The sequence below is a fragment of the Microcaecilia unicolor genome, chromosome 3 (assembly GCF_901765095.1).
Source record: "Microcaecilia unicolor chromosome 3, aMicUni1.1, whole genome shotgun sequence".
Lineage (NCBI taxonomy): Eukaryota > Metazoa > Chordata > Amphibia > Gymnophiona > Siphonopidae > Microcaecilia > Microcaecilia unicolor.
Genome location: NC_044033.1, coordinates 213,426,873 through 213,442,964, shown reverse-complemented (window position 1 = coordinate 213,442,964; position 16,092 = coordinate 213,426,873). Strand labels below are relative to the sequence as shown.

The following is a 16,092-nucleotide window of genomic DNA, read 5'->3' as shown; positions in this document are numbered from 1 at the left end:
AGACAGACCGCCAAAAGTGAAAAAGCCACTTCTTGTCTTTGACTGTTGATACACGCATAGGGGTTTCTTTACCTTGACCTGTTGGTTGCTGTTTTGTTGGTTCCCAGCCTGCTGCTCTAACCATAACGCTAGAAGGAGTTAAGTGTGGAAAACCGAAATCCACACTCCACTCTGACTGGCAGCAGACAATTGCTGGGCTGAGCCAAAGTACCACCAACTGGGTGAGCCAGTCACTTGCTGGGCTGACTTACATATCTGTATGGCAGCAAAAGGGAGACAGCCACGGTGATGTCAGCCAGCGAGATGTACTCTGTGACCAGGAAGGTACGTAGCCTTAGGTGAGCGTCTAGGACTTTCAGTGCCCGCATCAATTCCTGTCTCGCTCGTTCCATCACCTGTAAGTTGAAAGGATTGAATGGATCAGGCACGGAGCTCAAGAGCGAACACAGCGCGCAAACCTAGGGCAACAGCATCAGGGACAAAACACAGTCCATGCAAAGATTTTATAGCCCACTACTTTCAACTATCACTGATTGTACAGAGCGGGTTACAACATAAAACTTAAAATTCAAATGATACATAAACTTTAAGACTATCCATAAACTTTTCAAACATCATAGCTCAATAATTATATACCCAATATAATTCAACATTATTAATGAACTGTAAAAGCCCTTAAGTAACCAAATGGCTTAGTGGTTAGGGTGGTAGACTTTGGTCCTGGGGAACTGAGGAACTGAGTTCGATTCCCACTTAACCCTCCATTGCCCCAGGTACAAATAAGTACCTGTATACAATATGTAAGCTGCATTGAGCCTGCCATGAGTGGGAAAGCGTGGGGTACAAATGTAACAAAAATAAATCATATAATCCCATGAATTTTTCAAATACAAAGGAAGTTTGTTCCTTGCTCTCTTTTCTCCCTGTCCCCCTGCCTTCCTCTTCTCTCCCCTCCTCAGCTTTTCTCAGCCCTCACCTGCTTGCTCAGCTGTGCAAACCCCAGCACAGAGAAGGTCCAGCCACAGGCAGATGGAATGATCTCATTTTCGGCAAAGTTCACCCACTGCTGGATTAGGGCAGCCTCGGCCAGGCCCGACCCCTTCAGCCGGTCGGGGGCCAGCATGTACGACACCGCAGCGGGACCTGAGATGGAAAGCCCACCGTCTGCCTCCAGCGCTGGAAGCACAGGGAAGTGTCTCAGGGCATCGCCTGCAGCTGCAGAGATTTCTACCATGCGGGGCATGCTCTCTCCATACTGGGCTGTGATCAGCACCCGCAGGTTGTGGATGTTGTCTTGGTGTGGGGAGAGGTAGAGGGTCAACATTTTGAGGACCCAGGAAAAGCTCGGACAGCGCTCTCCTGTAAGAAACAGTAAAGACGGTAATATGTGAACCAGGGAATCCATAAGATCGAAGGCAAATCAGATTTATAATCTCCCCCCCCCCCCACCCCAAGAAAGAGGCGAGAAACACTAAAGCAAACGGCAAAGAAAAGATTGGCAAGGCTAAGATGTTTCCCCTTACTGCTTCTCATAAGAAAACCCAAGAGTCTGGTGTTAAACAGGTAACAGCAACACACACTCTCTCCAGTATCAGGCCCACTGTAAATTAAAATCAAACATATAAATGGCAAGTGACCGACTCACTTGCAAATGCGCAGTAGAGACTTCCCTCTCTGTCCAGCCCCCGCGTCAAGACGTGATGACGGAACAGAGAGGGAAACTGCGCTGAGGAGGGAACCGCCGAGGTCGCTACCGCTCCATCCTGGCCGGGCCCTCTCTTCTGCACTGAACTTACAGTGCCAAAACCACAGCAGGCAGATCGGCCTTCCTTCCCTGTCTGTGTCCCGCCCTCGTGTGACGTAAACGTCGGTGAGGGAGGGACACAGGCAGGTAAGGAAGGCCGATGGGAGCTGATCTGCCTGCTGCGGGTTTCGGCACTGTAAGTTCAATGCAGAAGAGAGGGCCCGGGTGGAGGGGGGCGGCGGTGACCCGGGGGGGGGGGGTAGCGGCGACCTTTGGGGGGAGGGCAGGAGAAATGCTGGACATGGGAGGTCTCAGAAGGAGGGGGGCCTTGGAGCTGGGAGGGATGGACGGAGGGGAGCCTTGGAGCTGGGATGGAGGGGAGCCTTGGAGCTGGGAGGGAAGCAGGGAGGATGCTGGACATGGGAGGTCAGAAGGAGGGAGGCCTTGGAGCTGGGAGAGATGGACAGAGGGGGGCCTTCAAGCTGGCTGGGAGGGAGGGACGGAGGGGGGCCCTTGGAACTGGGAGGGAGGGAGGGGGGGCAGAATGGGGCCTTGGAGATGAGAGGGAGGGAGTTACACATCAAAATAAAACATACCAATACTCGCCCATTTTAACGGGCTTAACGGCTAGTCATATCATAAAACATACTTGGCACATATGAAGCAAACCTTGTATACCAAAACAGATCTAACACTCAGAACTCAAACAGCAATAACTCTGTTATGAAAAGGTAACACCGAATACTGCCACATGCCCCAAACATCAACACACCTCCTATTGGGAAAACAAACCGGACTGCTCCAGATCTGCACAAGCTAGCAGAAATTCTTCATCTTAGTAACAGACGGCTCCTCGCCAAATACAAGATAAGCGACTGACAAATTAGAAACAGAAACAGGCAGACAAAAACTGATCTGGAAACCCCAAGATGAGACTCCTTATGCAGTGCAACAGTGGAAAAAAGAATAGCAATGCAATGCACTTTCTTCTTATACAAAAGTGCAAAAATATCAGTGATACAGATTCATCCCACAAAAAGTATTTTTTTTTTTTGGGGGGGGGGGGGGGGGGGATCTTACCAGGTATTTGTGACCTGGATTGGCCACTGTTGGAAACAGGATGCTGGGCTTGATGGACCTTTGGTCTGTCCCAGTATGGAAATACTTATGTACTTATGTATGTACTTATAGAATAGCGCATAGGCCGGGTATGCTTTCCAAAACTACTAGGACTAGGGGGCGTGTGATGAAGCTACAAAGTAGTAAATTTAAAACCTGTAATTAAACTCTGGAATTCACTGCCAGAGAATGTGGTAAAGGCGGTTAGCTTAGCGGAGTTTAAAAAAAGGTTTGGACGGCTTCCTAAAGGAAATGTCCATAGACCATTATTAAAATGACTTGGGGAAAATCCACTGCCTATTTCTGGGATAAGCAGCATAAAATGTTTTGTACATTTTTGGGACCTTGCCAGGTATTTGTGACCTGGATTGGCCACTGTTGGAAACAGGATGCTGGGCTTGATGGACCTTTGGTCTGTCCCAGTGTGGCAATGCTTACGTACTTATGTAGGAAAAGTCATGTGTTATTCTGGGAGAAATATAATCTGACCAATAATTCCAGAGACAATACACACAGTTGTTTATTTATTATTAGGACTTATTTATAATTTTGGCTCCTATGAAATCACTGCCAGACCAGTGATGCGTTCGGTGTTGTCAGATGTCTTAACTGACATACCTTTTGTGCCAAGATTTGCCTTCGGTTTATAGAAACATTACGGCAGATAAAGGCCATATGACCCATCCAGTCTGCCCATCCTCTGTAACCCCTAATTCTTCCTGTTCCTAAGCAATCCCACATGCTTATCCCATGCCTTTTAAAATTCTGGAACAGTCCTAGACTCCACCATCTCCACCGGGAGGCCATTCCACACCTCCACCACCCTTTCTGTGAAATAGTACTTCCTTAGGTTACTCCTAAGCCTATTCCCTCTTAACTTTATTTGGATTTACCGTTATATGCCCCCTCATTCCAGAGCTCTCCATTTGAAAAAGCCTCTCTTCCTGTACATAAATGCCCTTGAGATATTTCTATCATGTCTCCTCTCTCCCTCCTCTCTTCCAGCATATACATGTTGAGGTTCAGAAGCCTTTCCCTATAATTTTTGCATTCAAGACCGCTTACTAATTTCATAGCCGCCCTCTGGACCAGCTCCATCCTGTTTATATCTTTCCATAGGTGCGGTCTCCAGAACTGCACGCAGTACTCCAAATGGGGTCTCACTAGAGACTTATACAACGGCGCTATCACCTCCTTTTTCCTGCTGGTCATGCCTCTCTTTTTGTACCTAAGCATCCTTCTGGCTTTGACCGTTGCTTTATGATGCTGTGTATCTGTTTTTACATATGAAATTGAGGATGGGAAAATTAGGTTCTTACCTTGATAATTTTCTTTCCTTTAGTCACAGCAGATAAATCCATTAACTGATGGGTTGTATCCGCCTACCAGCAGGTGGCGATAGAGAACACTGAAAGCACATGGTGTTCCTGGACGCTCAGCCCCCTCTGCCTTCAGTATATGAAATTTCCAAAGCAGAATGAATAAGAAAGGCAAAATAACAAACGCCCCTGAACCGGAGCAATAACCAAACAAAGGAGGGACGTTATTAACCTCCTGCAATAAAAACAGCAATAGAAACTCTGATAACTTGTCTTCAAGTACTCCTGATGAGGCACAATGTCTGTATGCAACATCTGTACAAAATTTAAAGTCAGACAGGGAGGGATCATGGATTCATCTGCTGTGACTAAAGGAAAGAAAATTATCAAGGTAAGAACCTAATTTTCCCTTCCTTGTCATCAACAGCAGATGAATCCATTAACTGATGGGATGTACCAAAGCACTCCCTAAGTAGGGTGGGAACAGGCAACTCCGTGAGCAAGCACTTGCGTTCCAAAATGCGCATCCTGCCGCACTGCCACATCCAGCCTGTAGTGCCACACAAAAGACAACTGAGAAGCCCAGGTAGCCGCACGACAGATCTCCTGAAGAGAAAAAACACCCGTTTCAGCCCATGAAGAAGACACTGCCCTCGTAGAGTGCGCTTTAAATGCTTCAGGCGGCGACCGCCCTGAAAGCAGATAAGCTGAAAAAATGAGTTCCTTAAGCCAGCGGGCTATAGTGGCCTTAGATGCTGGAAACCCCCGTCGGGGACCTGCCAGCAGAACAAATAAATGATCAGAATTCCTAAACTCAGTTGACATCTGCAGATACTGCCACAGAGCCCTGCAGACATCCAAAAGGCGCAATTGCCCAAAGGAGTCCGGAAACTCCTCCTTAGAGAAGGAAGGAAGAAAGATGGGCTGGTTGAGGTGAAAAGCTGAAACCACCTTAGGCAGAAAGGAAGGCACCGTACGAACAGTTACCCCGATTCCGAGAACTGTAGAAAAGGATCCCGACAGGAAAGAGCCTGAAGCTCAGATACTTCAAGCCGACGTCACTGCCACTAAAAAAAACTGTCTTGAAAGTCACATCCTTCTCAGAAGCCCATTTAAGAGGCTCAAACGGAGATCGCTGGAGCGCCTTCAACATGAGTCCCAGGTTCCAAGCCGGACAAGGCGACCGCAAAGGAGGACAGAGACGAAGCGTCCCTCTGAGAAACCGGGCAAAATCCAGATGAGAAGGGACAATCCGGAGACTTTCCCCCGGAAGCAGGCCAACGCTGCCACTTGAACTCGAAGGGAATTGTAGGCCAGGCCCTTTTGTAGCCTGTCCTGCAAAAAGACCAGCAAGAGCGAGACTGTCGCCAGAGTCGGCGAGATAGACTTTGGCGTACAACACGCCTCAAAAGTGCGCCAGAACTGAGCATAAGTCGCAGAGATAGACTGCGTGCGAGCCTGCAAGAGCGTGGCAATAACCTTATTAGAATAGCCCTTGTCCCTCAATTGCGCTCTCTCAAGAGCCAGGCCATAAGACCAAAGCAGCAAGGATCTTCCATAGTCACTGGACCCTGAACTAACAAGTTCGGAACCTGAGGCAAGGGAAGAGGCGCGTCCACCAGCATCCGCCACAGATCCGCGTACCACGGACACCTTGGCCAATCCGGGGCGATGAGAATCACCAATCCTCGGTGCAGACGAATCCGAAGTAGTACTCGCCCTATCAAGGGCCAAGGAGGGAACACCTACAGGAGGCCTAAGGTTGAGCCAGAGCATCCAACCCCGCCGAGCGACGATCTCTCCTTCTGCTGAAAAAGCAAGGGACTTTGGCGTTTACGCTTGACACCATGAGATCCAAGCCAGGAGTCCCCCATTTGGCACAAATCTGAAGAAAAACTTTGTCTGCCAGTTCCCATTCCACCGGGTTGAATAGATGTCTGCTGAAGAAATCGGTTTGTACATTGCTCTGACCAGCTATGTGAGCCACGGACAACAGCTCTAGGTGGCGCTTGGCCCAGTCGCAGATCTGAGACGCCTCCGCAGCCAGGGCCCTGCACTAAGTGCTGCCCTAACAATTGATGTAGGCCACTGCTGTCGTGTTGTCCGACAAAACTCGGACAGGAAGACCCTTCAGCGTCCTGTGGAATGCCAGAACAGCCTGGAATATCGCTCTTAGTTCTAAGTGGCTTGATGGACCATCCCGCTTCCGCGGTGGACCACAGACCCTGAGCATAGTGTCCCCGGCAATGAGCTCCCCAGCCCGAAAGGCTGGCATCCGTTATCACCAGACACCAAAAAGGAAGAGCCAGTGGCATCCCCTGCCACAGCATGCAGTCAGAAAAGCACCAACCCATACTGCGCTGGGCCACAGGAAGCCACCTTAGTCTGTGTTGATATTCCTGGGAAATCGGAGACCATTGCTGAAGCGGCCTCATGTGAGCTCTCGCCCAGGGACCCACCTCTATGGTGGCCGTCATCAATCCCAGGAGTTGAACAAAGTCCCAAGCTCGAGGGCGAGGCAGGAGCAGGCGGACCTGATTCTGAAGCTTCAGCCGCCTGCTGTCGGGAAGAAAAACGAACCCTGAAGCCGTGTCGAACCGGACCCCCAAATACTCAAGAGACAGAGGGGGTCAGGTGACTTTTGGGCATATTGACTATCCAGCCCAGAGTCTGAAGAACTGTAAACTCTGGCTGTGGAAAGTCGACTCTCGTCTGCCGAATTCGCTCTGATGAGCCAGTTGTCGAGATAAGGGTGAATTCTGATACCCTCTTGCCTGAGAACGGCAGCCACTACCACCATCACCTTGAAAAAAAGTCCAAGGGGCAGTCACCAGGCCAAAAAGCAAGGCACGAAACTCGAAACGTTGACTCAATACCGCAAACCAGAGAAGCCGCTGATGTGGCAGCCAGATGGGAATATGCAAGTACGCTTCCTTGAGGTCCAGAGACGTGAGAAACTCTCCTGGCTGTACCGCCACAATGACAGAGCGCAGGGTTTCCATGCGGAAGTGTCACACTCCTAAGGCCTCATTGACTCTGCGTAAGTCGAGGATAGGTCTGAACGACCCACCTTTTAGAGGCACCACAAAATAGATGGAGTAGCAACCGCAGCCGCGTTCGGCGAGAGGAACCAGAACCACCGCTCCGAGCTTCAGCAACACCTGCAAGGTCTCGTTTACCGCCGCCCGCTTGACGGCAGTGCCACATCTGGACTCCAAAAACGCGTCTCCTACTGGGGCAGCAAATTCTAGTCGGTAACCTTCTCTGATCAGGTCCAGGACCCACTGATCCAAAGTAATCTTGGTCCACTCCTCGAGAAAGAGGGAGAGACGACCCCCTACTGCGGGAACCAACGAGTGGACCGGCGCCCCATCATTGTGGAGGACGCCCCTGAACTCCCAGACGTTGCCCGGACGCCGCCGCACATCTGTCCGAACAAAAGGAGGTCCTCTGCTGGAAAAGGGTACGTTGACCAAACCCCGCAGAGCACTGCGGGCGATACCTTTCACGAAAACGTGGACTGGAAGAGGAGGGAAAAGAAGGACTTTTGGAAGAAGACCTCGGCCTATCCTCAGGCAACTGTTGGGACTTAGAGTCCCCTAGGTCCTTAACAATCTTCTCCAAATCCTCCCCAAATAAAAGAAGGCCCAGAAAGGGTAACCTCACCAGCCTTTGCTTAGAGGCCATGTCAGCCGCCCAATGCTGGAGCCAAAGACGGCGGCGGGCAGCAACCACCACAGACATCTGCTTAGCCGAAGCTCTGACCAGATCATAAAGGGCATCAGCCAAAAAAGACAGGGAAGACTCCTTACTCGGGCCGACCTCAGCGAGAGAACCCGCTCCATCGGCGGGCTGCTCAACTGCCTGCTGCAACCAGGAAAGGCAGGCCCAGGCTGCATAGGAACTGCAAACAGCCGCCCGTAAGGAAAGGCCCAAGATTTCAAAGGACCGCTTCAGCGTGGATTCCAGCCACCGGTCCTGCATATCTTTCAAAGCGACCCCTCCCTCCACCGGGAGAGTATTAGTCACAGCCGTGACTAAACATCCACTTTAGGCATCCCAAAGAGAGTCAACTGACTTTCACTCAGAGGGTAAAGGTGACACATAGCCCTGGCCACCTTCAAAGGACCCTTAGGGTCAGACCATTGAGCTGAAATAAGCTCTTGGATGGAAGCATGCACGGGAAAAGCCGAAGGCTTCTTAGTACTAGCCATCCTAGGATTAAAAGAAGAGGCAGTGCCCTCATCCGGATCTTCAATACAAAGGGCCTGTAAGGCATCAGAAATGAGAGCTGGCAGCTCGTCGCGGTGGAAAATCCGAACCGCTTTAAGGTCATCCAACTCCTGTGGCAAGCTGCCACCCTCATCTGGATCATCAGTCCGTGAGGGCCTGCCAGACCCCTCAGACTCCCCGAACCTAGACCACGGGGGAGAACAGGGTGAAGAGTCCCCCTTAGACGGGGTATTCACTGGTCTACGCTTAGCGTCAGCCAAAAGCTCGGGGGAAGAAATAAAATCTCCAGCAGACACTGGGCTATCAAGAACCGGAGGCAACCCAGTCCGACAGGAATTGTCAGGAACCTCAGGCAGTGCTCTTAACATAAAAGCCTTATGCATCAGCAGCACAAATTCAGGGGAGAAAAACTCATCCTGTACATTCGCTCCCAGAAAAAGATGAAATAGCTCCTCTAGAAACCTCGAAACGAGGCATTCCCCTGCACTCAGACCCCTCCGCAACCGCGAGGGTCAAGTCACGCGGCGCCTCCAAGATGGCAGCCGCTGCGAACTCCGTCAGGCGGGAAGAATCACCGCCTGCCATGCTCGTGCCAGCATTAGCATCTAGGCAGCATATGCTGCAAAGCCCTGCTGCTGATCTGCGTTTCCCACAATGGAAGCAGCGCTTAACCCCTTCAGCAGCCATCAAATACAGAAAACAAAATGGCGCCTTCGCACCAAAACTTACCCCGCACAGAGTGCTGTCAGCGGGAACCTCCCCGGAGGAGCTGGGCACCACTCTCACCTCAGGAGACCGAGTCAAACAAGCTTCGGTCAAGCTGCACTGAACCAGGAGCTCAGAAAGCGAGCTTCTTTCTTTTTTTTTTTTTTTTACTGTGAGGAAAGTTAGAGGCAGGCAACCACAGAGGAACTCCAGGAGGAGGGGGAATGGGGTAAGGCAGGGACAGGGAAAACCAAGTATGCCTTTAAAGTGGGCACCACCAGCCCCCCCCCCCCCCCCCATCTCTACTGGCAAAGCACAGGAGGAGCCACCCCAGGCAGAAATCCAGGAGCTAAGAAAGAGAGGTCCACACCTGCTCGGAGATAAAAGGGGGCTGGGCGTCCAGGAACACCATGTGCTTTCAGTGTTCTCTATCTCCACCTGCTGGTAGGCGGACAAAACCCATCAGTTAATGGATTCATCTGCTGTTGATGACAAGGCATTTGCTATTTTAAGACCGTCCACACAGATTTCGTTTACGCCTGAGGCATACACTTAAGCAACGAAATGTAGTTCTGTGTTCAATCTTTTCTAGTTTTCAATAATTTTTTAAATTTTCACTTGACCAGAATTTGGATTGGTCCTCCCCTATCATTTTCTTTTTACGCGAACAGAAAGAGTACAGAGTCATGGATTTGATGTTCTTTCTGTGGTACTACCAAAGCGCTTTACATAGGAGGGTGACATTATTTTGTCATTTGTTTTTATTGTGTTTATTTATTTATTTATACATACATACTTGTATCCCACTATTTTCCAAAAACAAGTTTCGGTTCAAAGTGGCTATATGTTTTTATTGTGAATCACCTAGAAGTGTGGATGATGCAGGCTATAATGTTTTAAATCAAAACAAATAACATTTTCCTAAAAGGCAGACCCAGGGTGAGAAGGATATGATGCACATTATCTGTGGAAAAAGCAGGTGCAAAATCTCTGTGAAAAATGCCCCAGAAAAAAAAAACACCCAAAGGGGATGTATGCTCCTACTTTCTTTTTGGAAATTGATGGCAAATCCTTAGTTTGTTTCTTTTGGGGAACTGGGTTTGATTCCCACTGCAGCTCCTTGTGACTCTGGGCAAGTCACTTAACCCTCCATTGCCCCTGGTAAAAAATAAGTACCTGAATATATGTAAACCACTTTGAATGTAGTTGCAAAAAAACCTCAGAAAGGCAGTATATCAAGTCCCATTCCCCCCCCCCCCCCCCCGCCCCCTTTCCTTCTTCCGTTACTTTCTTTTTTTCCTTAGGTTTAAGAAAATACATTTTTAGGTGACAACCTGATTCCGTCTATGATAATTTAATTATTGTTAATGATATTGTTCTGTAAGAAATACCTATCTTCATGCAAGTTTAGATCATTTAGCATTGTACATGTAGATCACAAACATATTGGGTGTGCTAAACCTAACAGAAATTACCTCTCTCCTACGAGTGATTTTAAGTCATGACTCTAGCACACGCAAGAGGCTCCTTTTCCCCAGACTATAACGACAACACTGGCATTTACCAACTAGCAGTCCCTGTTCATTCCCAAAGGGTTCATCCACTCCTGGCTCTGCCTCACTGCATGCAAGAACTTGCAGTTCTGATACTCTCTAGCAACAACAACAAAAAAAATCAGTGTTGGGAGAGGACAAGGAATCAGAACCACAACACCAACGGCTGCCAAATGATCTAAGCCACAACTGTTCCAAGTCTGTGCCTAAGAGATCAAACTCACAACCCCTCGCTCGGTTACAGTAAAGAAACTGGATCAGCAGTGAAAATACTCAAGCACTATCTACACAGAGAACTGCCAAAAGTGCCTCAGACTCCCATGGAAAAAAAAACAAACATACAACTACAACAGACTTCCCCCTGCTCTCACCTGTTCCCGCAGCACCCACGTGTCCTTGCCGGGCCTCTTCTTCCGCCTTTCCGGCCACGCCCCCTCTCAGGCCCCCTCTCGCCATTCACCCCGTGGCTGCCCCTGCTCACCCAACCCTCCCCTTGCTCTTCCGACCTACCAGACCCACACACCGATACTCTGCGTAGCAGATGATAATGACAAAGTGGCTTTCCCGTCACAAATTCTAGTCAGGCGAGACTGCGACAGCCCCAGATCCAGATCCAGGGTCCTGAGGTGCAAGAAGAAAGCGAAGAGAGGAGGTCACAGCGCCACCTGCTGCCGGGAAGCCGTCGCTGCGGAGCTATATGTGGATGATGCAAGTAGCTGTAACGACCGACGGTTTATAGCAGTAGCAGCAGCAGCACCACCTACTGCCCGGTCACTGCAGCGCTATGTGTGCCTGATGTTAGCAAATGGCCGAAGCGCCGTATATATAAACAAACGGCCGCTTTATTAAACCTGCTTACGTCACTTATATATGTCAACAGTCAGTGAGGCAAGATTTAATAAAGCGGCCGTTTGTAGCGTAGCTGCAGCGCCACCTGCTGCTCGGCAACGGTTACTTTAGTTTACAGCTGTGTAGTAATAGTATAACACGCCAGAGGGCAGGATTGTAACCGCTATCTGCTGGCCAGAATAGTCATTGCAGTGCTATATTATGTGTGGCTGATGCCAGCAAAATGCTAACAGATCTGAACATCATAATGTAGCAGCTTCACCTGCTGGCCGGCATTCCATGATACATATGAATAACATTTAGTTATAAGTAAAAGGCAACATACTATTACTACTACTAATCAGCCTTGGATTAACCATTAAGCAAAATAAGCACGTGCTTAGGGCACCAAGGGAAAGGGGGTACCCAGAGTTTTTTCCTCTAGCCACAAAGCCAAGTTACCCAATTCCAGGCTGGAGATTTTGGGACAGTCTTGGATTTCTGACCACCTCATCCTGATGCATTATGGGACTTGCAACACTGACTTCAATGGGCAGAATCAGGCACTACAAATCCCACACTGTAGTTTCAAACCAGGACTGAACAAAAAGTCTTCATAAGAACATAAGAATAGCCATACTGGTTCAGATCAATGGTCCATCTAGTCCAATATCCTGCTTCCAGCAATGGCCAATCTAGGTCACAAGTACCTGGCAGAAAACCAATTAGTAGCACCATTCCATGCTACCAATCTCAGAGCAAGCAGTGGCTTCCCCCCATATCCATCTCAATAACAGACTATGGACTTTTCCTCCAGGAACTTGTGCAGTTACCATATCCTCCTGCAATGAGTTTCAGAGCTTAACTATTCTTTGAGTGAAAAAATATTTCCTTCTATTTGTTTTAAAAGTATTTCCATGCAATTGCACCTGCCCCATAATGCCACCCAACCCCGTCCATATCAGTACCAGTGGTAGTCTCCCCTTCCAGCGGCAGCAGGAGAGGCCTTCCTAAGATGTCATCTCCTGCTGCTGGCAGGAGGAGATGATGTTTTGCTGCCACTGGAAGGGAAGGCTGCTCAGTGGGAGATCCCGACTCCTTGACCCACAATAGCGGGAGTCTCCCTCTGAAAGCAAGAGACTAGGTAGGTCTGGATTTGCAATTGAGACAGCGGACTGAAATAATGTTTTGCAGAATTATTCATGATGACTCCAGATTTGGGGTAGTAATTCTGTGTTGGACACGAGGGGCATTTTCTAAAGAAAAGTCTAAGTTGGGATTTAGATGTCTTTGTAAAACGTCCAAATCCAGAGGCGGGGAAAAGCTTATTTTCGAAAAGAGATGGACATCCATCTTTCATTTCAAAAATACCATGGACGTCCTTAGATTTGGACATCTTTGAGTTTTGGCGATTTTCGAAACCAAAGACACATCCAAGTCAGAAATGTCCAAATGCAAGCCATTTGGACATGGGAGGAGTTGGTCCCCCTGACATGCCAAGGCAGCAATTGGGCACCCTAGGGGGCACTGCAGTGGACTTCATAAAATGCTCCCAGGTACATAGCTCCCTTACCTTGTGTGGTGAGCCCCCCCAAAACCCACTACCCCCAACTGTACACCACTACCATAGCCCTTATGGGTGAAGGGGGTCACTTATATGTGGGTACAGAGGGTTTCTGGTGGGTTTTGGAGAGCTTGCTGTTTCCGCCACAAATGTAACAGGTAGGGGGGTATGGGCCTGGGTCCGCCTGTCTGAAGTGCACTGCACCCACTAAAACTGCTCCAGGGACCTGCATGTGCTGTCTTGGACCTGAGTATTACATCTGAGGCTGGCATGTTATATTTTTAATAATATTTTTTGAGGGTGGGAGGGGGTTAGTGACCACTGGGGGAGTAATGGGAGGTCATGCCCAATTCCCTCTGGTGGTCATTTGATCATTTTGGGCACCTTCTTGTGCCTTATTCGTAATAAAAACACATCCGGGTGAAAACGTCCAAGCTGTAGTCATGGACGTCTCTGCTTTTTTCGATTATGGGTCAAAGACGTCTAAGTCTTAGGAATGCCCAAGTCCCGCCTTCACCACGCCTGCAATATGCCCCCTTGAAATTTGGACATCCTTGCGACGGACTTCAATTAGAGACATCCACAATCGGGTTTCGATTATACCGATTTGGACGACTCTGAGAGATGGATGTCCAAGTACCGATTTATGTCAGAAGATGGACATCCATCTCTTTCGAAAATGAGCCTGAAGGTCTACTACGTGGCTTTGTGGGTTGAAATCCTGGTTAATTTCTTTAGATTCTGAAAACAATTTTTTTATTCTTAACTGAGGTATTGTAGTTGCATTCTAAATTAGGTGAGCAGAGATCTCTGGAAGAGTCCGTAACTACAGCTTTAGAAGTTTATTGCCGAAAATGCCGAAAACAGTACTCTCTGGAAATCTGAGTCTTGAGACAGCACTGGAGTTTTTGTGATCATGAAGGGATGTGATTTCTATGCTGCTATTAATAAGTGACATACCACTTGTACCTGGGTTTGATAGCAAATTCTAAAGGCAGTGCTTTGCTTAGTGACACACAGGATGTTTTCAGAAAGTGTATTGTTGAGCTCCCTTATTTACACTAGTAATAGGAAATTTTGAATAAAGCCACTGCAGAACACCTACAGCACAGGACAGGAAGCTACACACACACACCAACAAAGTCTAGAGCAGGGATTCTCAACTCAGTCCTGGTTTTCAAAATATCCATAATGAATATGCGTGAGATAAATATGCATGCACAGCGTGCATTGTATGTAAATCTATGTTGTGCATATTTACTGTGGGTATCCAGAAAACCTGACTGCAGGAGAGTATCTGCGTGGGGCCATGGGGGCCTGGGCCCCCGCAGATTTCGCCCTGGACCCCCCTACCACCTTCAACCCTCCCCCACTGTTGCCGTGGGCTACCTTTGCTGGCGGGGGACCCCAACCCCCGCCAGCCGAGCTGAGGTCTTTTAAGTTCTTCTTTGATCGTCCTCCGTGCTGTTCAAAGCTGCTGAATCCAGTTTTGGAGTCTGACGTCGCTGCACGTTGTACGTGCAGGACATCAGACTCACAGACTCTGTTTCTGTGAGTCTGACGTCCTGCACGTACAACGTGCAGCGACGTCAGACTCCGAAACTGGATTCAGCAGCTTTGAACAGCACGGAGGACGATCAAAGAAGAACTTAAAAGACCTCAGCTCGGCTGGCGGGGGTTGGGGTCCCCCGCCAGCTGAAGGAATATTTTTAAAGGCAGCGGCAGGAGGAAGCGGACCTCGGCTGGCGGGGGTTGGGGTCCCCCACCAGCAAAGGTAGGTGACGGCGGCAGGGGGGGTCGGTGGCGGGGGGGCTATAATGTGCCCCCTCACTCTGGTTCTGGCCCCCCCTACCGCCGAACTTCAGATACGCATCTGCCTGACTGGCTAAGTGTATCCCAAAGACTGGGTTGAGAACCTCTGATCTACAGCAGGGTTTCTCAACCCAGTCCTAAGGTCACATCAAGCCAGTCTTGTTTTTAGGATTTCCACAATAAATATGCATGAGATAAATTTGCATTCACTGCCTCCATTGTATACAGATTTATCTCATGTATATTTATTGTGGATATCCTGAAAACTTACTGACAGGATGGTGTTTTCAGGATGAGAGTAAGGTTTCAAACTGTATCCCGATTTGCCCAATAGAGTTGATCCAAAGCTGCCTACTGCATGCACAGGGCCTTATAGTCTTGCTTTTCTTAGGGAATGAATGTAATGGAGAAATCAGAACTATGTGATGCACTGAGGTAAACCCACGACTGGATCAACTGTCAGGTGAATCTGGATCTAGTTGGCAACACTAGTCTAGAGGGAGCCAAGGTTTGTGGCCCCAGCTGAGGACTGTCACTGTGATGGTTCAAATACTTGGGTGGGGATAGAGGAAACCCCTGCATAACTGAGTTCGATTCCCACTTCAGGCACAGGCAGCTCCTTGTGACTCTGGGCAAGTCACTTAACCCTCCATTGCCATATGTAAGCCGCATTGAGCCTGCCGTGAGTGGGAAAGCGCAGGGTACAAATGTAACAAAAAAAAAGGCTCAATGGACCAGACTTTGTGGACAGTCCTGGTTTTGAACTTACATTTCAAAGCAGTGTGGGATTTGTAGTTCCTGGTGTTGCCCTTTGAGAATCAGTACTGCAACGCAACAGAATAGGGCGATCAGAAATCTAGGACTGTCTCAAAATCTCCAGCCTGGAACTGGATAACCCGGTGTCTCTGCTGTAAGCTGAAAGACCACAGGTAGCTAGAGAAAACCACTGGGCCAAGCTACACTAAAATAAACAGAAAAAGAACTGAAGGGAAAACAGGTAAGCTGTATTTATGTATTCAAAGTCTGTGACGCACAGCAGAGCACCAGAGCTAAGCTCATGCAAAGTGATGTCTCTTAGAAGAACATCTCAGAGCTGATAGGACAGATAGGGACACTGACACTTGTAAAGACAGAGGTCAGATGCTTCCTGAAAACAGGCACTCCAGAGTCTATAGCCACTATCAACTTAATGTTCCCTCCATCCTGAGAGCGGAT

General features: G+C 48.8%; 1 protein-coding gene across 3 annotated transcripts in view; it reads right to left on the bottom strand.

The window, feature by feature from the left end:
* VARS (valyl-tRNA synthetase 1) overlaps window positions 1-11,089 on the bottom strand; it is a 32,812-nt gene extending 21,723 nt beyond the window's left edge. Inside the window, exons 1-3 of one of the 3 annotated variants that reach the window (XM_030197430.1) lie at window positions 11,045-11,089; window positions 977-1,359; window positions 252-395 (exon numbers count right to left, since the gene is read on the bottom strand). In XM_030197430.1, coding sequence (XP_030053290.1) covers window positions 252-395; window positions 977-1,324 — 492 coding nt within the window. In that variant the 5' untranslated portion in view covers window positions 1,325-1,359; window positions 11,045-11,089. Of the gene's footprint in view, window positions 1-251; window positions 396-976; window positions 1,360-2,516; window positions 2,538-10,595; window positions 10,720-11,044 lie in introns of those variants that run through there. The other 2 variants (XM_030197431.1, XM_030197432.1) reach the window with 2 other exon arrangements.
* Between the last annotated feature and the right edge of the window lie 5,003 nt (window positions 11,090-16,092).